Genomic DNA, 24,479 nt, shown 5'->3' with positions numbered 1-24,479 from the left:
AGCGCTGTCATATTCCAGAACTGCAACCTATCTGAAGTGCCCAGAAGTACAAGTTGTTCAGTGCTCAGAGACATGGCCAGGGTCAAAGAAGGCTGAAACTTGACCACCACTGAACAAGACGAGTTAAAACGTCAAGACTGGGCCAAGAAATATTCAAAAACAGATTTTTCAAAGGCTTTATGGACTGATGAGGTGAGAGTTACTCTTGATGGACCAGATAGATGGGCCTGTGGCTGGATCAGTGACGGATACAGAGCTCCACTTCGACTCAGACGCTAGCAAGGTAGAGTAGGGGTACTGGTATGGGCTGGTATAATTAAAGATGAGCTAGTTGGACCTATTTGGGTTGAAGATGGACTCAAAATAAACTCCCAAACCTACTTCCAGTTTTTAGAAGACAAATTCTTCAAGTCGTTGTACAGGACAATGTCTGCTTCTTTCATGAAGACCATGATAATTATGCAGGACAATGCTCCATTGCATGCATTGAAGTACTCCACTGTGCAGCTAGGCCTTAATGAAAAAAATAATGATATGGCCCCCCTTCCTCACCTGACCTAAACCCTATTAAGAAGTTGTGAGCCCTTCTTAAATGGAAGATTTACAGTGAAGGAAAACAGTACACCCCTCTGAGCAGTGTCTGGGAGGCTGTGGTTGCTGTTGCACAAAAAGATGATCGTCAACAGATCAAGAAACAGACTCCATGAATGCAAGGCTTATGACTTATTGAAAAGAAGGGTGCCTATATTGGCCACTTTTTTCTTTTTTTTTTACGTCATAAATGTTTATTTGTAAATTTGGAGTTGTTTGTTTATTATTCTCACTTTAACAGACAAAAATAAAAACAAGTGAGATGGGTAACTCTTTGTTTTTCATTTAGTTGCATAATGATTCTGCATCCCAATAGTTGCTCAAAAATTGTACACAGATATTAATCTGAGAAAGCCAAAACCTTACTTTTACTTTATTAAATATTCAGGTTTGAGGTTTATTAACATTGTGGATTGACCAAGAGCACGATAGTTGTTCAATAATTAAGTTAGTCCTCAAAAATACAACTTGCCTAATAATTGTGCACACAGTGTAGGAAACAAACAATATTGTTTTCCCCTCAGTATGTGAAATATCTGACAAATCACTTTGATAAATTAGGTTATACTTTGAAAGCTTCAATGATTTAAGAACAAAGCATCAAGATGGCTTTGTACGATTTACAGGGGGAATATTCATATAGAAGAGTCCATGACATCTTGTACTATGCCACATGTTCTTAGTACAGCTTACTATACAAATGTTTTTTTTTGTAAATCTGGCCTATACACCGGGGAGATGTCTTTAAGTTGCTCTGATATGTAAACATGTAAAGGGCAGAAACAAAAACCATTTCCGGATGACAGAGAGCATTGATCTCTGTCCTGTCACTAGGCAGAACGGGGAAATTCTTTGTTCACAAAAGCATCTCCCTATTCTACCTCTCCGTGACATGATCGGACACCCAGCAGACATTGAGTCCGTGGGACCCACGGTTACAGAGAATGAGGCGCGCTCGCACACACGCAGTGCTGCTTCTTAAAGGGGATGTACCTGTAATCTTTTGCCCACCAGCGCCATTCTGCCGACTTATATCGGCGTGCACTGGCCAGGAAGCGGTTAAGGTACCTGCAATGTAGCAACAATTATTTTGCTTTCTTTCAGTAGAGTACAGCTAGAAACTGAAAAAAAAAATCTATAATTTGTTTTTTCTGTTCATTTTTAAGGATCAGAGCATTTGAGGACATTTGCTTCATCAATTCCTTTATTGAAAATGTTATTCAACTCCTGTCTAAACTTTTTTTTTTTTAGTCTTGGATAGAGTAAAGAAGGTTTAAAAAAAAAAACTCTTGGTTGGGTTTTTGTCATCATCAATGTGGATGTAAATAAATCAGTGCACAAGCCCGACACTTAAAGAGGAAGTAAACCCTAATGGGTTTACTTCCTCTTTGATTCCCTGCAAAGGTAAAGCATAATGGACTACTATGCATTGCATAGTAGTCCATTATGTGTCACTTACCTGACACAGGAGCCAGCGAAGTCACCGCTGTCCCCTGTAGTTCCGAGCGTCCATCTTCTTGGTGGGTCTCGCTGCTCCGGCGCTGTGATTCGCTGGAGCAGCGATGACGTCACTCCCGCGCATGCGCACGGGAGCCGACACCCGCGGCATATCACTGCGATCTGCGGCTTACCCAGTGCGCCTGAGCACCGCTGTCTACGGCGCATAAATATCTCCTAACCCATATAGGTTTAGGAGATATTTCTTGGACCTACAGGTAAGCCTTAATCTAGGCTTACCTGTAGGTCAAAGTGGTTTGTAAGGGTTTACAACCACTAACATTTAGGCCCCATGCACACTGGACGTTTTTACAGCTGTTTTTGGCTTCAGATGTTTTTTTCTGCAGGCAATAAACGTCTCAGCATGTTATCCTATTTGTCCATGCACAGTGTTTTTGGCAGGGGTGTTTTTCGGCTGGAACCCTCCCCCCCCCCCCTCAAGAACTAGTGGGTTTTAAGAGGAGTTAAAAATGCTCTGTGAAAAAAGTGGCTATTCTGCGTTCATCAGCATTTTTGAGCCATAAGCTTTTGGCGAGTATCATTTTGTTAAAATACATGCTGAAAAAGCTCCTGCTAAAACACCTCTTTCTACAGCTAACGCTACTAGCATTTTTAGAACGTTCAGTGTGCATGAGACCTTATAATTGGAACCTTTTAAAAGTAACTTTAGAACATATGAGAAATTAAACAAAACAAATGTAAAGATATTTCAACTAATATTCTATCTCAAGTAAACATATTAAATGAAAAAAAAAAAAAAAAAAATCCCTGCCCCACTTACAACCATGTAAAAAATAAAAATAAATAAGAAGCTCTGACCCACAAATACAGCACTGACCCACTTCTTGCCTAAGAAACTCAACATGAAATGGACAGCTGTAAAATTTTTGCTTTTCCCCATGAATTAAGAATTTCCAAAACAGAAAGGCAGCAATAAAAACAGCATGATTTTCAGAAGAAAACAAAAAAAGTACTGGCTCCCATTTTAAACAAGTCCAATGGTGCCTTTATCAGGGAACCACTAAAGCCTAGTATACACGGGCCATGTGTACAGATGTGGGGCTGACAAAAGCCAGCCCTTCAGCCAGCTTCTGACAAAGGCTCCCTAAAGCCTCATACACACAATAGGACTTTGTACAAACTTTCCCTTGGATTTTTGTACAAAGGGTGTCGGCCCTGAACTTGTATTGCATACACACAGTAGGACTTTTTCAGCCAACTTTCACCAAATCATGTGGTTTTTCTGCTCTTTACTGCCACCTATGGTCATCTTCTGTATTGTTGTCTGATCTTTTGCATTGGTTCTGAGCATGCCTGTTTGTACTTAGGACTTTTGTACAATGGTTTTCTGTACACACGATCAGACTTTGCTCCATTGGACTTTTGTTGCCAGAAAGTTTGTCCGTTCGCACAGCCAACAAAAGTCCGATGAAAACCAAAAAAGTTTGTCCGATGGAGCGTACACACGGTCGGATGTTGCTCCAAAACAGCTAATTTGCATGTTTGTTGTCAAAAAGTCTGATCGTGTGTATGGGCCTTTACAGTGTTCTTAGCCACTGGCTGAGAGCACTGACCAGAGAGTTCTGGTGAGGGGGAGACTGTCCCCCTGTCAGAACACAACAGCACAGCAGGAGAGATCGCTGTACTAACAATGTATTGTTAGTACAGCGTGCAAGGCTTAAAGTGGTTGTAAACCCACCAAAAAAAAACCCTGCAAGACAAAGGAATAATGAGCTGTTATGCATAGAATACCAGCTCATTATGAAATACTTACCTTAGATCAACGCCCCTGCACACCTCTGACCAGCGACACGTCTCCCGGAGCTATTTCCTGGGTTGGCGGGCTCCAGCACTGTGATTGGCCAAAACCACAATGATGTCACTCCCACGCATACGCGGGGGAGAAGCCAGTCACAGCACAGGCCCTTTAGAAAGAGCACAATTGAGCAGTTTCTAAAGTGCACATGCGCCGATGATGTTGGCTCAAATGTATATGATAAATATCTCCTAAACGGTGCAAGTTTAGAAGATATTCACGGTACCTACAGTTAAGCCTTATTATAGGCTTACCTGTAGGTAAAAGTGGTAGTACAGGGTTTACAAGGTCTGTATTTTTTCAGACTGGTGTATTTGTCATTTTTGTGGTCCAGCAAAAGTAAATAAATCAGTGCACAACACAAGCCTGATACCAAACATAATTTGAGCCATTATGGCTCTTAACAGTGCCTAAAAAAAAAAACTTATATGCAATGAAAGAAATGTAAAAATACATTTCAAGCAATATTCTATCTGAAATAAACAAATCCACTGTAAAATAAAAAATAATAAGCCCATTAATAGAACTAAAATTAAATAGATCTTTCTAAATGAGCAAAATCCTTGACAAACATTGAGAATACATTACCATAACAACCTAGCTCTGAGACCCTGAGAAATCAAGACGTTGCATTCCTTGAATTTAAAAAAAAACAAACATCAGTGGTAAGGGAATTATTGTTTACTGATGTTAAATTTTATTCATAGTCCACAGAAAACAAAACTACTAAAGGGGCCATTCTAATTATTTCCCAGTAATTGAATGCAGCATTTTATATTATGCAACTTGGATGTGAATATGTGCACAAAACCTTTTGAGGTTTGATGTGTTCTACGGTTTGAGTATTTTTGTTTTGTTTTTATTATTGATTCATAACTAACTTTGCAGCTTTTTTTTTTTTTTAACTATTTGGATGCTTTTGTTTCTTGGGTTGTCCTAGATTCTGTATTTAAACAGACCATCCAATTATATCTTAAAATGGTAAATATTCACTTATAATACATAGGAAACTAGGGTTCGTTGTTTATTTGCTATAACATTACCTGACTCTGGTGTATTGATTTTAACAATTCAGTCAAACGATTATAAAATAAAGTCAGCCATCATCACCAAATTAAAATGCAGCTCCAGTCAAAACATCTATTATGTTTTGGATAGAGCGGAGAAAAACGTTGAGTCTCACATTTTTACAAATGTCTCGGTCCCTGTCAAGGGAAATCTTTGATGGAAAATTTAAGTAAAATGAGAAAAGGTTTGTAATTTTAACAATGTGGCTGATTACTAAAGTATGTTCAGTTTGCAAGGAGAATTTTAACTGTGGAAAGGAATTTTTACTTAGTTTAGTATACAAGAGATCGGTGTACTGATCTTTATCACTTAATGCGGTGGGTGGGCGCAAACACAGGAAAAGCAATGAATCTAAAAAAAATGCAAGGCTAAGAATTGTATCTGATGGCATCATTCTAAAAGAAATACCCTACTTATCTACAGCAGCCTTAGCTTTTCATATTTCAATTGTCTACTCATTAACCACTTGCTTACTGGGCACTTAAACCCCCCTCAGTCCCAGACCAATTTTCAGCTTTCAGCGCTGATGCACTTTGAGTGACAATTACGCGGTCATACAACACTGTACCCAAATGAAATTTTTATCATTTTTTTCCCACAAATAGAGCTTTCTTTTGGTGGTATTTAGTTACAGCTCGGAGTTTTATTTTTTGCTAAACAAACAAAAAAAGATGCAAAAAAAAATCAAAAAAAAATCATGTTTTAATAGTTTGTTATAAAATTTTGCAAACGGGTCATTTTTCTCCTTCATTGAAGTGCGCTGATTAGGCGGCACTGATAGGCTGCATTGGTGGGCACTGATGGGCTGCATTGGTGGGCACTGATGGGCTGCACTGGTGGGCACTGATAGGCATAGTTAAGGCGGCACTAATAGGCACAGATAAGGCGGCACCGATGGGCACAGATAAGGCGGCACTGATGGGCAAAGATGGGCACAGATAAGATGGCACGGATGGGTGGCACGGATAAGTGGCACGGATGGGTGGCACGGATGGGCACTGATAGGTACCACAGATAGATGGGACTGATGGGCACTGATAGGTGGCACTGATAGGTGGCTCTGATAGGTGGCACTGCTGGGCACTGATGGGCGGCACTGCTGGGCACTGATGGGCGGCACTGGGGTGCAGCACCTTTGAGGCAGATTTTGGGTGGCACTGTGGGTGGCACTGCTGGGTGGCACTGTGGGCACTGCTGGGTGGCACTGTGGGCACTATGGGCACTGCTGGGTGGCACTGACAGGGGGGCACTTACTTTATTTCAGGATGGCACTGCGGGTGGCAGGTGGGCACTGGCAGGGGGCAGGTGTCCGCTTGAATTGCTGGCCGTGATCGGGACTGATGTCCCGAACACGGCCGCCGGCGATCGGCTTTTTTTTTTTCTAGCCGATTACCGGCTCCGTTTTATCACATGATCAGCTGTCATTGGCTGACAGCTGATCACGTGATAAGGGGTCGGGATCGACCCCTTACACGGATCGGTGATCAGGCGAGTCTCACGGACTCGCCGATCACAGAGCGCGCGCGCCCCTCAGGGGGCGCGCAGGCCGCTCGTAACCGGGACGACGTCAATAGACGTAGTCCCGGCAATCTAGGTCCGCGCTAATGCCGTCATTCGGCAATAGCGCGGTACCCAAGTGGTTAAAGTGGAATTCCAGTCAAATACTAATTATACCTAAACCTGCTCCCACCCGGATTTTAAACTTATTTTAACTACTATGTAAAGAAAAGACATTTATACGTACCCATTTTGAGAACGCTTCAGTCTAATCACATGATCTCCCCCGCAGCTGGCTTCAATGAAAATGAGAGATCACCGACAACAGCTGCAGAGCCTCGGTGATGACATCATCCATAGGCTTACTACGAGGCATCCATTGTAAGCTGTCCCTCCTCTAAATGGAAGCTTCTGGGAGCCGATAAGATGAACGGACCAGAGTGTCTTCAGAATAGGTAGGTATAGACATTTTTCCTTTACAGAGTAGTCAGAATGGGGGGGGGGTAGGAGCTGGTTTAGGCAGAGTTAGTATTTGACTGAATTTCTACCTTAACCACTTCAATACCAGGCACTTAAACACCTTCCTGCCCAGACCAATTTTGAGCTTTCAGCGCTGTCGCACTTTGAATGACAATTGCGCGGTCATGCTACACTGTACCCAAATGAAATTTTTATCATTTTTTTCCCACAAATAGAGCTTTATTTTGGTGGTATTTGATCACCTCTGCGGTTTTTATTTTTTGCTAAACAAATAAAAAAATACCGAAAATTTTGAAAAAAAAAATGTTTTTTTGTTTCAGTTTCAAAACTTTGCAAATAAGTAAGTTTTCTCCTTCACTGATGGGGTTACACTGATGGGCAATGATAAGGCGGCACTGATGGGCACCGATGAGGTGGCATTGATGGACACCGATATGTGGCACTGATAGGCGGCACTGGTGGGTGGCACTGATGGGCGACACGGATGGGCACTGATGGGTGACACAGATGGGCACTGATGGGCGACACGGATGGGCACTGACGGGCGACACGGATGGGCACTGACGGGCGACAGGGATGGGCACTGATAGCTGGCACGGATTGGCATGGATTAGTCGGCACAGGTGGGCATGGGTTAGGCGGCACAGGTGGGCATGGGTAGGCGGCACTGATAGGCGGCACGGATGGGCACTGATAGGCGGCATGGATGGGCACTGATAGGCGGCACGGATGGGCACTGATAGGCGGCACGGATGGGCACTGATAGGCGGCACGGATGGGCACTGATAGGCGGCACGGATGGGCACTGATAGGCGGCACGGATGGGCACTGATAGGCGGCATTGTATTCTAATATATTGTACTAATGGATGCCAATCAGTGCCAATCAATAATGCATGCCAATCAGTGTTGCCCATTGTGGGCACTGATTCGCATCCATTATGGGCACTGATTGGCATCCATTGTGGCACTGACTGGAATCCCTGGTGGTCTAGGGTGGCATACCTTGTCCTGGGCATCCCTGGTGGTCTGGTGGCATCCCTGGTGGTCCAGTGTGGGCATCCTCGGGGGGGCTGTGCTGATAATCGATCAGCACAGACCCCCCCGTCAGAGGAGCAGCCGATCGGCTCTCCTCTACTCGCGTCTGACAGACGCGAGTGAGGAAAAGCCGATCACCGGCTTTTCCTATTTACACTGATCAGCCGTGATTGGACACGGCTGATCACGTGGTAAAGAGTCTCTGTCGGAGACTCTTTACCGAGATCGTAGGTGCCGGGTGTCAGACTGACACCCCGCAACAACGATCGCCGCGATGCGCGCCCCCGGGGGCGCGCAGCGGCTCATAATCCTGATCACCTCATATGACGTCCGGTCAAGATTATGCAACCATTTTGCCACCGTCTATTTGTTATAGGGCGGGCGGCAAGTGGTTAAGGATGATCTGACCTGTGGGGCTTTTGCCTACAAATTGCAGGCATGGGGCAAAGGACTAGTTAGCCATATTACTTATAGGCTCCCTGAAGGTATTGGACTTATTATACTATGATCAGCACTATTTCTTTGTGTGTAGATCGCCATCGTAGTAGAGACAGGACTCGACTCTTTGCTTCTTTTGTCAGAGCTGCCACTTGGATTATTGGTAATCTGACATGTGGTAGAGGAATAGGGGAAATACGTAGTAAGCCAAGGTCCAAAGAATATATCAATAATCAAGAAGACGCATGCAGTGCAGGCCCTTGGGCACAGACACACCCCTCAAGCAATAATAGCCAACAGCACAGTAGTGACCATGGCAAACCTCATTCCAAATCTCACAAGCATTCATAGCCAGCAATGGCTCTAAGGCTGTAAGCACAAGAGTGCCTAGCCACACATGCATGCACTTTGCTTTTTCTTCCCTACATGAACTAAACTATTCAATTAGTAGTATAGCGTTTATAGTACTGATATTTTCAACTGTGCTAGACTTCCTGCAAGTTTGACTTTTGAAACTTGATAAGTACAGTTGGCCTTTAGGAAGTCAAATGTATCTTTCCTTCTCTCATTGTACTGAGAGTGAAAACAATAGGATCACCAATTAGAAACACAACTTAGAGCTGTAGATATTAAATAGATGCATTAAAAATAATTAGAAATAAATTCCTTGTAGATGAGGAAGCTCTGAGTAGAGTCTAATCTTAACAATTCAAACATGAAATTATAATAAGAAAAAAAACTTTAGTGAAATGAACTCTCTCTCTGAACTGCTGCATCCTTTATGGGTTTGATGTGAAGAGCTAACAAAGAGAAAATTAATGAGACTAAAATGAGATATTTTAACCTCGGCCTGACATTTTGAAGTTTTATTTTATTTTTTATAACAAGCATAAAAAAAAAAAAGAAACTTGAAAATGAAAGCAAATATATAACCTTTCACAGCTTCAGAGGTTTTATAATATTATAAAACATTATTGCTTTAATAAGATCCACTCTTAAAAAATCGAATTTTCCAAAACTAAGTTCCAAGCAACAGACTTGATGGATGTGCCATGATTACAAGTCCTATTGACCGTCATTGAAAGGTCACTTGGTGGTTGGTATTACAGACACTGAAACTTAAAAGAGCTCCTCCAGCCAAACAACATTTGTCTGAATGACTTTGTTGTACAAATATACTGTGGTAAATGTCCACATGATATTGAAATGAGGTGCCCAAAAATATCTAGATATAACAATTAGTTGTTGACCTGCAAAATATAGTTTCTCTCTAGGGAGATACAATTAGGGAGCTAAGTGAATTCCAGCATCCCTTGGATGCTTTCCCCTATTACTGCTTTGCTCTATACACTTGCCATGTGCTCAGCACCAAACAGCTATAGTATAGATTCAAGTCTGTAGGTTCATTTTTCAACTTTTGCATGACAGAGTTGTTTTTGCTGCCATTCAGAACAGAAGAGAGGACCCCAAAAAGTTGTTAGGTTCTGTGGATCTCATGAACTATTAGAGCCCTGTGGAGCCCAAAAACGGTGTTTTCACAGACATTTTCTAAATTTGCAGGGTTCAGGCAACTAAATATAAGCTACTCTTGATCTTCTAAAAATGTTATATTCTAATATACAGAATATATCTATATACACACACACACACATATATACAGGCGTTTTTTAACATAAAAGCACACACATAGGATGGACTTGATGGACGGCAGCAGGAGAAGCCAACTCAGAGAGAACACAGTTCAGAGCTTTTTTTTTTTTAATAAAGGACTTGTAAAAAACGCGACTTCACATGGGGGGAGGTGGGATCTGGGGGCCCCCCATTTTTAAAGGCGGGCTTCCATATTCTGATAAGCCCCCTGCTCGCAGACCCCAACAACTACCAGCCAGGGGGTCAGGAAGAGGCCCTTGTCCTCATCAACATGGGGGCAAGGTACTTTGGATGCCCCAAAGCACCACCCCCCCCACATTGAGGGCATGCGGCCTGGTATGGTTTAGAAGTGGGGGGAGGGGGTACTCGCTCATCTGGGCTGAATAAGGGTTTGGTATGGATGATTTGGGGGGGGGGGGGGGGACCGCATGGGATTTAAAAAAGAAAAATCTGAATCCATACTAGATCCAAAGGGACTGGTATGGACATGGGGTGGGGGGGCAGGCCATTTTTTTTGGCCGGCGTTTTTTTTTTTTTTTTTGATATACATTCAGCTGTCAGCGTGGAACCCCACTGACAGCTGAATGTAAATACCCCGGGAGACTATGGTGATTTGCTAGCAGCCATAATCGTAGGAGAATCTGTCAGGCTGTTTGTACCCAAGTTGATCAATCAATCAACTTGGTACGTGCAGCCTGCCCTTTAACAGTTCGAATCTTGGCAGGTTTCTGCTGAACCGCCTGAGATTTGAACCGTGTATGGCCGGCCTTAGTGATAGGCCCCTCTAGCACATTGAAAAAATATATCAGTTGCCTTTATTAAACCATATATGGCCAGTCTAGCCATAAATAGGAGTATGCAAATTTACTGCACATTTTATCGTTCATAGCCTACAAGCCAAACATTTTGGCATTACTCACAAGGACTTGAAAAACATTAAACTCATGATAAAATAAACTGTGCGCTTTTTCTTCTTCCTCTGGCTATATTAACACCCAGATCAATATTATACTGCTACAGCTTCCCATAGTGAAATTTTCATTTGTTACAAACAGAGAAGAAAAAAGCTCTGGGCATGCCCTGTCACATTTGCTTTGGAAGGATATGCACTAATAAACTCTTGCCCCTGGGTCATCGTTGACAACGGGCAATACGCTGCCAACTCACATTAAAGGCAATTCATATCAGTGGCCCCAAACTTTCCTATAAAATTACTATCTTTTCTCTGGTTATAGCATTATGTCAGATTTAACGTGCCACTGAGATACCAGGGTCGTCATCACGGCTTAATCCGTAATATACTGTAGGTTTAACACCATAGAAGCTTAACCCTACTTGGGATTAGGGAAATATTAACTTTGGTTAATATGATTTGTCAAGCTAAACAAGGATATAAAGAAAAAAAGCTTTTAAATGCATCTCATTTGTCAACAGAATAATGCTCCCATCAACAAAAGGTGCAAGAAAATGGTATCCATAAATGTACTGTAAAGGGGGTTTTGGCATATTAGACAGTAAATAAGCTTAACACATTCAGTTAAGCTTCTTTTATACATGCGTGCCACTATTTTCAGGGATTTGTCTTTTAAATCCCGTGTTTTTCTTTATAATATTTCTCTTTTGTGTCAGTCTGCTATTTCCTGAATACATTGGCCTGAGTATGATCTATAAAGCAGCAGCAATTGATTGCCTTTGTTTATGGACAAATATTTGCTACTCTGATTGGGATTTTCCCAACATCCTTTGTTTCCATGCTTTTGTACCAATGGCCACATTTTAGAATGGCTAAAGTGGGAATATGATTTTCTTTACATAAAAATCTTATGGAAAAAAAATTATAGTAGTTTTTATTTACTTTATTTTCAGGGGGGCAGAGGACACGAAGGTAGGGGAATATATAGGGTGTGTAATACATACTGTACATACTGTAGACACTTATGTACAATGGGGAAAGGATTCTCCTCCACATCAACTTTAAGGGTGGTAAGGAAAAAAAAAAAAACATTTCAAATGGGTCTTTAAAGAGGAGCTTTAGTAGGGTATGCAAAAAATAAAAGTCAGCAGCTACAAAAACTGTAGCTGCTGACTTTTAATAGCCATTCACCATAGATCCAGTGCTGTGCTCACCCAAGTCAGTTCCTTCACCAGTTTAGGGGCACCAGCACATTACGTGAGGGTAGCGGGCTATGAAGCCGCAAGAAGTCCTAGTGAATGGTCCTGCAGCATCCTGGGACTTGTGATATGCCCCCAAGGTTGAGGAGGGGGGTGTAAGAACCTCTGCTTGGGCAGAAGTGGGAGAGGGTATCTGTCCAAACCAGGTCAACTCCCCCTCCCGCCACCCCAAAAAAAAAAAGACATCCAAATGTGATAGAAGATGGGTGGGTGGGGGTTGGAGGAAAAAAGATTAGAACTTTCCCCTTTTGTTGAAGTTTTAAGCTGTTATGGGTTGTGGTGGAACAGTACGATTACCACAGACAGCAGATTTGTTTACTCTTGCTTTATTGGCTAGCTTAAATACAGCAGCACCCCAACCGGATTTATTTTAACTTGACGAAAAAATAAATAATTTAAGGTAGTTTCGGCCGAGAGACCTGATGTTTTTATCCAACAGTAGCAGGCCTGAACTGAATAGTGAAAGTAGCTTAAAAGCTATAGTAAAAGTGTCCTCTTTAAAATAATAATGTTAAACCCCTCCACTTTTGCAATTAGGCAGTGATAAAATAATTCAACAGCATAATTGGTAAACTTTTGTGTTTTGTTTTTTTTGCAATACCACACTGTATGTTGTTTTACATTATGAATACTAGCATTGGTGCCGATACTGAGTATTTGCACAAGTATTGGTACTCGTGCAAGTGCACAGATACCGGAAACCGATACTTTCAGGCTCGGCTCTTTGAGCTGTCAGTGAGTCTCCCCAGTGTTAAAGTTGTCCGATAATTACAGCTGTCAAAAAAAGTAGCCAGCAAGGTTTATTAACATTGCTCAGCCCTGAAACACTAAAATAAAAAGAAAAGTTGTTTCTTTTGGTATATTTTGGTTTCTACATCTGCAGATCAAAGGGATGAACAAATGTTCCTCTGTTTAACCCCTTAATGACCCTTAATTTACTCGAATCAGCCTTAACCCCCTATTCTCCTGCATTTAATTAATATTTAATTTAATATTAATTCCCTACTTTTTTTCTTTTGTTCACGTCTATTTTATAAGCGATAATTAAAACTTTTTTTTTGTTTGCTTTGTTAGTGAATATTTTTACACATATACTGTATATTATACAAAAAACATATTTGGGGGGCGCACCCTAATGCGTTTAAATTCAAGATGGTGCTTGGAGGATGGAGTGGACAGTGGAGGATGCCACTGCTAATCAGGTCTTTTAAACATTCTGGCTGCCTGGCTGTCATGCTGATTCAAAGGCTTCAATATTTACTGAGCCACTGATCTAGACCAAGTGTACAAATAAGGATTTATTCATTTTGTTTATTATTATTCAGGATGTATGTAGGGCTAACAATTTACACAGTGCTTTACAATATACAAGGAGACAATACAGTTACAATACAATAAAATACAAGAGGTTAAGTCTTCTTCTTATTATTATATAGGATTTATATAGCGCCAACAGTTTGCGCAGCACTTTACAACATAAGGGCAGACAGTACACTTACAATTGAAATCAATAAATGAGGGACTAGAGGGCCGTGCTCGTTCGAGCTTACAATCTAGAAGGGAGGGTCAAGTCTTAGGATCAGCATTTCTGTAGATGCTCAGCAATTGCAGCCTTAGGAGTATGACTAGAATTCTTAACCACCTGGGGCCTCCACAAATAGCTTGGGTGAAGGCAAACCACAAGTGTGAATTCAACGAACAAAGGCACATTTTGACCAATCAGGGAGGCATCATAAAACACTCCCAATAAGCATAATGTAAAAAAGCATCATAGCACTTATTTCAACAGCTGTAAATCTAAGCATATGAATCCCAAATCCTCCTTTTTTTATTAGTTATATAAGGGAGAAAACATTGCCACATCACCCAAAAAATTACAGAATCGGGAATGTATGTAGTGCTAGAGGCCGAGAGGTGTGGAAATATTGCATCTGTTCATCAAAGTTACACAAATGCAGAAATCTGGAATGTGTACAACAATACTGTGCAGTAAACTGCCTAATATCTCGGCAAATGCTTTGCCCAAATTTTCTTAAATATTTGCAAACATTGAGGTAAAAGCATTTAGAGTGATAAAAACATGGGAGGGGCAAGAAAAAAAAGGATTAAAAAAAAGGGGGAAAAAAAGGGGGGGAAAAAAGGTTGGGGAATGGAAGGAAAACCAGGTCAAAAAAAGGGGGGAGGGAAAAAACACCAGGACCCCCTCCCACTTTGCCCTTTCTCTTCTAACTCTCTCTCTTACAAAGCCCTACTTCCCTGCATAGACAGTGACCCCTACGCAGCAGCATTCCTCTTTTACACCTCTTAAAGAGGAAGTAAACTCTGATGGGTTTTACCTCCTTTATTCTACCTGCAAAGAAAGCCCGTGCCGTTCCCGCTGTAGGCTGCCTCCATGTTCACCCACTTCCTTCCAGGGCAGTGTACTCCGGCTCTGTGACTGGCCGGAGTCACGTAACATCACTCCCATGTGGGAACGGCTGGTCACGGCACTTGTTTGTGAAAAACAGCATGGGGGGGTGTTTCTTCATAGCATATGCGCAGACATCATTGGAGCAGTATACAGTAAATATCTCCTAAATGGCACACGTTTAGGAGTTAATTACAGTACCTAAAGGTAAGCCTTACCTATAGGTACAATTTGCAAAGGGAGGTTTACAACCTTTTTAAGATAAATGCATTAGACACAGAAGCAACCAAATGCATACACAAGAAAGTATGCTTTGTGATTTTAGGGGAAAAATGCTTTTGAAATAGGTTTACACTACAATCACATTGACCTGCACTGAGCAATAAAAATCAGGTTGATACTGCAACAGAATAGGAAATGCTACATGCACACAAATAAAATACAAAACACGTAACCATCCACTCTAAGCACTGATCTATGTGATCCCACAAACTGCATTTTAAACGCTTGTTTACAGGGAAAAACAAAAACACAAATCAGTAATGAAACACTGATGTGTGCACACATTTCTATATAGCAGTGATGGCGAACCTTGGCACCCCAGAAGTTTTGTAACTACATTTTCCATGATGCTCATGCACTTTAGTGTAGATGAGCAGCATGGGAAATGTAGTTCCAAAACATCTGAGGTGCCAAGGTTCGCCATCACTGCTATATAGCATCCCTCAGCCCCTGCAATACTTAGAATTTGTTTATTTTTTTACCTCTGACAATTAGTTGAGCAAAGTTTGAGACTCCAGATCCCCGCTCTGATTGCGTTACACATCTGTACAGATCTTCGTCTGCCTTTGTCACCTCCCGCAGCTTAAAAGTGGCTGCAAACCTTCTGTGGTTGATGTTTTTTGTTTGGGTTACAGGGATATCTTCTCCATTCCGTCTCTAAAACACAACAGCAAGCATGTCAGAACATTAAAAACATTAAAAAAAAAAAAAACATTTACATAATTTCTGAAAATCTTAGGGTACAAAAAAATAAAAAATGCAAACATGCCAAACATTAAATGTTCATGATCAGTCCACTATATAGTATGTTTGCCTAACAAGCTTTTCTATTATGACTACAGAACAGAGGAACCCAGCCAGGGGTTTGAGTACCACTGCTGTACAGTCTCAGAGCAAGTGTTAAGTACCTAGCAGACATCACTATACACTTCCCATATACTATTCTCATCTACTTTCATTACACACGTTCCCAGCACATGTCATCATTATACATTCCCCACAGTCAGGCAAACTCATTTTTATCATGTCAATAAAATAGCATTTATTTTTCCTGTATTCATTGTAACTCACAGTGTCTCATAGCCACTTAGATTTCATGTGGCTCACCAGTTGTCATTGTTTGGGGACCCTTCCTATACTATAAAATCTTCCAATTTCTATGGACAAAAAGACATTTGAAGAATTCTCCAAAGCTGCTGCGATACAACACACCAGACCACTGGTTCCCAAAACCAAGCAGTGCCAGATAACTGTATAACCATTAAAAGGAAAAAATATACTTCAAACTTTTATCAAGCAGCACATGCATGTCATTTAATCAGCAGTAGCAATCACTCAATAAATCAATTAAAAGGTTGAACAATGGCTTGTTTTCTAGCAAAGTATCCCCCTAAATCAAAGCCTGTAATAAAATTCCCAATTTAACAGAGAAATAAACAAAGTAAACAAACTGGCATCTAATAAACAAAGGAAATCACAGTATAAGATCAGATCGAGACACAGCTGCTTCGAAGAGATATAGTATATATAGCTACGGAAAGCTTCAAATCTAATAACTTATTCTGTACCTATACAAAGAATGACTTGCAATAAATTTAGCTCATGGGTTTTGGCTCAACACAGATATTCAATGCCGTCAATAGGGTCCTAGTAAAAGATTGCATTTATATTACTATAAATTAGGGTTGCACCGATACCCGTATCGGTGCCAATATGAAGCATTTGCACAAGTACTCATATTCGTGCAAATGCTCCGAGACTTGACCCGATACCTGCATCCTCAGCGTAGCAGGAGGGGCCGGGCAGCCTTACAGTTGATTGGTGTGGGCAGTTACAAGCACCAATCTCCCTGTATACCTTTTAATAAAGCAGCTGACACATCTCCTCCTCTCCCTCCCGTAATCATCAGCTGCTTTATTAAAAGGTATACAGGGAGATGCTTATAACTGCCTGCATTAATGCCATCTACTGGCTCCTTCCTTTTTCTGAATGAACAGAGTTAGTGATCACTGACTGTCCATTCATAACTGAGCATGGTAAACTGTTTAAGCTGAGGCTGCAGAGAAAGGGACTGGGGAATCTGTGTCCCCAGTTCCTTTCCATGTCTCAAAGGGGAGATGTCAGGGGTCTGTTTAGACCCCCGATATCTCAAAGCTACCCAACAGGGCTGATAAATTAAGAATTGTAATAAAAAATATTTAAAAGCTTAAACTTGAAAAAAGAAAAAAAAAAGAAAACACCAACACGTCAAAAAATGCACCAAACTTGCGGATACACTGCACAGCACTCATGCTGTGATCATACCACATTGCACCAGTGAGAAACGAACCTTAGGCTGTGCAAATTTCTTTCCTGTAACCATGGGTTGCAGGAACAAAATTTGCACGATTCCCCCATCAACACAGACAGTACTAACAGGGGAATCCCTGTTGGCGAGCAACTATCTTCTCCCAGTGGGATGGGGGATGCCACCCCCCCCCCCCCCCCCGGGAGAAGACAGTGATTAACGCTAGTGGCTATAGGAGCCGCTGGCAATGGTTGCAAGTGAATCCGGAAGGCTGGTTATACCCAAGTTGATACATCAATTCAGCCTGCTCATTAATGGTTGGAATCCTGGCCAGTTCTGAACAGTCTATGACTGGCCTTACAATGCAGAAGGTGATTTGCATGAAACTGCAAGACTTGGAGTGACTTCTATACCAGTCTCTAATGTGATGCACTTATTAATTTTAGTTTTAGACAGGGTAAGAAAGGAAACTTAAATCACTTTTTATCCTTGGGGGGCAAGTTTAAGAAATTGCAGTGGGGGAAAGGCACGTCCCATGTGCATATCGCGCACTGCAAGTGAACACACTGCTTTTGCCAGAGTGGTGCCAATGCATTGTTAATGGCACTCCCAAATTCAAAGTGCTTTCTCTGTGCCCATTGGGAAGATTTATGACCATTTTCCACCTTCTTAATCACTTGTCACTGAAATGCATGGCACCACAAGAGGAGGGGGGAAAAAAGAAAAAAAAAAAAATCTTCAAATGCAGTACCATTACCACAAGCAAATCCACCTAGCTATATTCCTTGAATGTCACAAAAAAAAAAAAAGATATATATATATATATATATATATATATATATACACACACACATACACATTATTGTGGTGAAAGATCCTCTAATATCTATTTGCTACATGAACTAGACCTGGCAGTGATCATCATTACAAAGCTCCTCTTTAAGTGATACCTTTAAATGGCAAAGTTAACATTTTCAAGATTCAAGCTATTAAACCCCACCTAGAAAGCTTCAATCTTTAACCACTACAATACAGGGCACTTTCGCCCCCTTCCTTCCCAGCCCAATTTTCAGCTTTCATTGCTCTCGCATTTTCAATGACAATTGCGCGGTCATGCTACACTGTACCCAAATGAAATTTTTATCATTTTGTTCGCACAAATAGAGCTTTATTTTGGTGGTATTTATTTATGACTCCGTTTTTTTTTTTTTTTTTGCGATATAAGCGCAAAAAAAGCGGAAATTTGGAAAAAAAAAAACAATATTTTCTTTTTTCTATTTTAAAAGAAATCCAATAAAATCAAATTTTGTCATAAATTTAAGCCAAAATGTATTCTGCTACATGTTTTTGGTAAAAAAAATTCCGTTAAGTGTATAAGTGGTTTGTGTGATCACAGACATATGTACGCAAATGATCACGTACATGTGTGCAGGTGATCACGTACATATGTGTGCAGATAATCATTGGAACATGTGATTTTAGTGGGACATATGTAGGGGACATCTCTTTTTATTATTTGGGGACATGTGTGTTTTGGGGGACATGTGTGTTTACACTGTAGGTTTATACTAGACTAGTGATCAGTGAGTAAAAATATGTAAAAACAGCTCATACTCACCGATCACCAGCCGACTGCAGCGATCTGCTCTCCTCTCCTCAGCGACGACTTCCCTGTGAGGAGAGGAGAGCCGATTGCCTAGCAACCGGCTGTTTGTTTACATCACATGACGGCCATGATTGGACACGGCCGTCATGTGATCAGGAGGGCCAATCACAGAGCCCTCCTGTCGATCCGAGATGCGCCGTGTCTGGGTGACACGAGCACATCGGGATTGCGTCGATGCGTAGGCACACGCGCGATCCCCCCTCCTTCTGAAGGAACGTTCCTGAATGTCCATTCAGAAGTAGGCGGCTCCCACCCAGCCGTATATGTACATTGGCCGGGTGGGAAGTGGTTAAAGCAAAAAAATAAAAAAAGGACTTAAAGTGATTGTCATGTTATACTTGCCTGTTCTGTTGCAGTGGATTTGCACAGGGCAGCCCAGATCCTCCTCTACTCGGGTCACTCTTTGCTGCTCCTGGCCCCTCACTCCTGTCAAGTGCCCCCAGAGCAAGCAGCTTGCTCTGCGGACACCTGAGACCTGAGTCTAGCTGCAGTTCCGTGTGTCCATTCACCAGTTCGGCTCCACCCACTCTCCCGATCGGTTAACTGATTTTGATTGAGAGCTGGGGGAGCCAATGGCCCCGCTGCTTGTCTCAGCCAATCAGGGAGGAGAGTCTGACAGCTGAGGGACTCGTGGACATCGCTGGACAGAGATGGGGCTCAGGTACGTATTGGAGGGTACTGGGGGCTGCTACACACAGAAGGTTTTTTATTTTAATGCATATAATGCATTAAGATAAAAAGAAAAATCCTTCTGCCTTTACAACTCCTTTAAGTTGGCCAATAAAGGTATAATAAATAAACCTTTTACACATGTGCATGCATGTATGCACACATACACATCCATATAGAGGGACAAACACACACATACCCATGCACTGAAATTTTGCTACTGTTCGCATATTTGACAGCTGAGTTTGAATGACAACCTGTTATCTAGATTTTTATTTTTATTTCTCTTTCCCTCACGCTGGCATCAGTCTGGGTTAAAATGTTGACAGACTTCAAAACACACAATTGAAAGGACCCAGGGAATAAAGAAACAACAGAAGACGTTTAGCACATCCAAAAATATGTCCTAAAAGTGTCATGCTGTGCCATTAAAATAAATGCATGCCATTTTCTTTGATCTAAATTTGACCCCGAGTGTCAATGTTAACTTTTCCGTGTCTTTTGTAGTCATATTTAAACGTTATTTACTACTCTTTAAAATTTTATTTTTATGAGTATGCAACGTTTCAGAATGTTCTCAGAATGGTCATGAAAATAGTATTGGACATGCATTAGGTTGTGTTAGGAGAAAATGCTTCCTTGGCCACTCCAGTATAATAATATGCTTTTACAAAGGACCAGCTTAATTAAAAATATACACAGTTTCCCCTTTTAGATTATTTAATCCACCAATCAAGAGCGTGCAGTAAAAAAAAAAAAAAATCCTCCTGGCAAGGGGCCTCCCAGCATTTAGCAGGAACCCTTGTGGAATTATATTGAGGGGTCTCTTCTGTTTACTGCTCTTTTTTGTCCAGTTACTATATTAAATTGTGCAGGTGGCTTTATATTGGCTTGGCCCATCTGGAATCTCCCCTAGTAACAGATGTTTACGTGACATGGGTTGTCTGGTTTTGTAAGCCATGCAAGTTAATTTTGTTAAAGTACTGATTGACCAGTTTGCAACTTGCGTTATCCATTAAATGTTGCAGTCCTTTTTAAACCAATAATACATTTGGGTGAGCCTGTATTATTTAGTATATGTAAGGGTTTGGTTCAATCTAGGTTTGTTTTTTATTAAAGCTGTGGCTCATATATTACCATGTCCACCATCCTCACAGGCAAGCCTGGGAAAAAGATTTAGTAAGACACTCGAGCCATGGTGTGTATGGCAATAATATGGGGCCGCTGCTTGCTGTCCAGTATTGTCTCCACTATGGAGCAAGGCGATATTGAAATCGGGTGTGGACAGCATCTGCTCCTCCTAAATGCTGATATTTTCTATGGCTATACTCGTATAGAAATCCTGTAATATCAATAGCCTTGGATAATTGATGTGACTATATAACAATATCAATAGTAAATTGCATGCACTTACTAAGTGAATCAAATACAAATGTGAATTAAATTAATGATATGACAAAGTGCATATAGTGATAATTTTGTGCAAAACAGTCTTTTCTTAGTGCAAAAAAGTGCCGTAGTGCACCGTGTTCCCTCTGTGTCAACGCATCCACCTCCCGGGTGTGGTGTAAAGATCCACACTCACCAGGCGAGTTGGACTCCTCTGCCTTGTAGCAAAAAGGGTCTACCATGCCTGCAAGTCATTTTAATGGGGACCAATCCCGATGTAATAGTCTCTGGTGTCTCCAGGCATAAACAGCAGGCAGTGTATGGAAAGAAAAAAATCCTCATAGAATAATATCCTCAAGTGATATAAAATCAGTATTTAGGAGGAGCAGGCACTGTCCACACCCTATTTCAAAGCCTGGGAAAAGCTAAGGAACAGACAAGATAGTGCACCGTCCAGTTGCTCTACAAAGTTTTAATTTCATCTTTTGCCCATTATATATACTGTATGCAACAGTATGCAGTGAATTTCCATTACTTCAAGTAAAATTGTATTTCAACTTGTGTTTTATGTATTCTCTCTACTATCTCAAGAACATTTTTGTATTGTACTGTTCTGTGAAACACCTTCCATGGTGCGCCTTACTTTAAAAAGCTACTTCAAAATTGATTGGAGCAGTTGCCATTTTTGTTTTGCATGCTGTATTTGGTGCAGGGAAACACAAAAGTAGCTGCCATTGTGCTGTGTGGGGCTTCTGGTTTGTTGCTGAATTTTTAATGAATAAGTTCACTTTTTGCAAAGAAATAAAAAATGCCCATTCTTTTGCAGGTAAAAAAAGTGTTTTTTTTTTTCTTTTTTGGAGCCTATAACGCATTGAACCAGTGATCAGCAGATCACTGATGCCATGCAAGTCTCCAGCAGATCTGTGTGCCCCAACATCCCATATAGGTAAGCAGATACATATTGACAGGAAGCATGAATGAACTACCACGGCGCTCCACTTTTCCGTGGTAGCTCATTGAACACTACAAGCAGACATCTGCAAAGGCTGCCAGACCTTGTAGTTTTCCATGCACAGATCCCTGTCAGTGACTCGGCCGAGTGGGCAGAGTCTGCTTGACCACATTTTTTTTAAAATTGTGACAGCTAGCGGGGAGGGAGAAGAACCCCGCTAGTTGTCACATCGCTGATCGGGGAGGTGCGGGGACTGGTCCACTCGTAACCTTACACCCTGAATATGGGTGTAACCTTACGAAAGGTGAATTTATCCTTTAAAGTGACCCATTTCCGAGCATATCGATCTTTAATTTATTCATGGCTATATGTGGGATGGTGAAAGGTTAAGGATACTTTGGATTCAGATTTGAAACACATACATGGACTTTCATACATGAGGATCTTTTTTACTTAAAGGCCTTGCTGGAACCAATACTTAAAGTTCACAAAAAAAAAAAAAAAGTAAAAGGTAGGTTAAAAAAATAATAATGTGCATTTACTTTTTCTTTTCTTTCTTGTAGGTGCCCGATAAGCATTGCACCCGCGATCAACAGATCACTGGTGTCATGCAGAACTTCTACAGACTGTCAGTGTAAGCTGTCTGCCAGTGTATGGGGCAGGCAGTTATGCACTGACTGGAAGAATCAATTAACTACCAGAGAGCGCTCAACAGCACCCTAGTGGTTCACTGAGAACTACAAACCGACATCAGCAAAGGCTGTCGGTACTTGTAGTTCTCCCATTCACAGAACTCTGAATAAATGATGCAGACAGAAGTTCCCCTGATCACTGTCATAACGGGGGAATCGGAAGGGTGTAGGGCCCAGTGCTGCAGTTAAATGTTACACCCTGAATATGGGTGTAACATTTGGTGAAAGGTGAACATATCCAGGCAATATAGATCTTTCAATATACAGATTTGGTTGTATTTAAAACCATTATTCTACTGGGAGTATATAGCTTATGCTCTAATTTTAAAGGCCTGTATGCTTTATTTTCTTGTCTAATTTGTGTCGGTGCATTGGGAATGTGAATTTATTCTTCAGCCCAGTAGATGGTACAAAAAGGTTGCAGTGTTAATCGCTGTATCACCCCCCTCTAGTGACATAAGGCTTATTTGCATTTGATGACTATTTTCCCTGGAGATGTAGAAATTTCATTTCTATACAGAGGGAATTTCTGGAACAGAGATTCTAGTTTTAAAATAGCCCCCTTTAGCTACAAGATTTTTTATTTTTTTAATCGCACTCTGAATAAAACGGATGGTGCTTATGGAAGATCACAGTTTTTAACAATAACTTCCCATATCCTTTCCATCCATCTGCACAGCATTCTGTCCCTGTGCTTTGTTATTTATCTTTCCCTCCTACACTGTTACTGCAAATGATCATAATGGTGTATTTCTGCCTTGCTTATAAAGGCTCCTGTAATCTTACCATACATTTTGTACATTTGGGGCCCTTAACGTTTACGGAGTACTTAGCTCAGACTAGGTAAAGAGCTGCTGGCCTGTCCAATTAAGCAGTTTTTGTGGTCTGAGATCAGAGGTGAAATGAATGGTCTAGAATTTAGAAGCTGGTCAATTCAGCTTGTGAACAAGCAGGAAAAGTAAACGTTGCACATAACATTCCTGAGAGTGAAAAGTCTAGCCCTGTCTGGGTTTGTCACTTTGTGACTGCAATACACTGGAGTTCTTGTTTACAATCTCCGATACCAAGAGAACATTAATTAAAATTGCAGTCGAGAAATAGAACTAGCTCTCAGATTCCGCTGTTGATGTGACATATTAGAGTTATAGCCACGTTAAAGTGCATGTCTGGGTATAGTGAAGAAAAAATAAAATCAGTATCTCTCTATGGAAGCATGAAAAATACCTGTTGATCTGTCAGATTATCTGTGTGCTTCTAACTTCCTATTTGATCTGACAACACACTGCCGCCGCTGCCCTAAAATCCGAAACAGTGTTGTCAGCCTTACAAAGTTCTCCCTTTTGGGGCTAGAAACCACCTCCTCCTCTCATCATCTAGATAAGTGGGAAGATGTTTTAAAGGCCCAAAGGGTAAACTCAGGCAGGGCTGATAACACTGCTAGGGATTTCATTACATCATAGCTGTCACTTCTAAAGGGAATTGGGGTGCTCACTGGATTTTTGGCAGGTCCACTGCTATTTTTGTCTTGCCAAAACATGGACAAATGGGCATGTACTGCATAGATGTACAGAATACTTTGTTTTTTGTTTGACACTTTTAAAGATATAGATTGATGCTGCTACATTTGTTTGGACATCTAGGATAAATGACCCTTGATCACTGGTTAAAGAAAATTAAGCCAGTGCAAAATCACAAAGAGGCTGTAATGATATTCAAAATGAATGCCTCTGGAAGTCTTTGTAGAATTGGTAATTTGCCCTTCCTGTAATACATTTCAGCAGTGGTGTCGCTAGGGGGTGGCTTTTGAGGCTATAGCCCCGAATCTGGGGCCCATATCCCCGAGTCTCTGCAGTGGTCCCCAAGGGGAGGGGGGCTCTCTGGGGACCCCG

At 41.3% G+C, this 24,479-nt stretch overlaps 1 protein-coding gene across 22 annotated transcripts in view; it reads right to left on the bottom strand.

Annotated features, from left to right (window-relative positions):
- PTPRK (protein tyrosine phosphatase receptor type K) overlaps nucleotides 1-24,479 on the bottom strand; it is a 596,872-nt gene that overhangs the window by 320,764 nt on the left and 251,629 nt on the right. For all 22 annotated transcript variants that reach the window (XM_077486902.1, XM_077486901.1, XM_077486909.1 and 19 more), the window contains exon 6: nucleotides 15,418-15,592. In XM_077486902.1, the coding sequence (XP_077343028.1) occupies nucleotides 15,418-15,592 (175 nt within the window). The remainder of the gene's footprint in view (nucleotides 1-15,417; nucleotides 15,593-24,479) is intronic.

This window comes from Lithobates pipiens, unplaced genomic scaffold (assembly GCF_037356315.1).
Source record: "Lithobates pipiens isolate NorthernLeopardFrog02 unplaced genomic scaffold, aLitPip1_a1.2 Scaffold_18, whole genome shotgun sequence".
In the NCBI taxonomy this organism is placed as follows: domain Eukaryota; kingdom Metazoa; phylum Chordata; class Amphibia; order Anura; family Ranidae; genus Lithobates; species Lithobates pipiens.
Note: the sequence above shows the minus strand (reverse complement) of the source record. Positions and strands in the feature narration are given on the sequence as shown.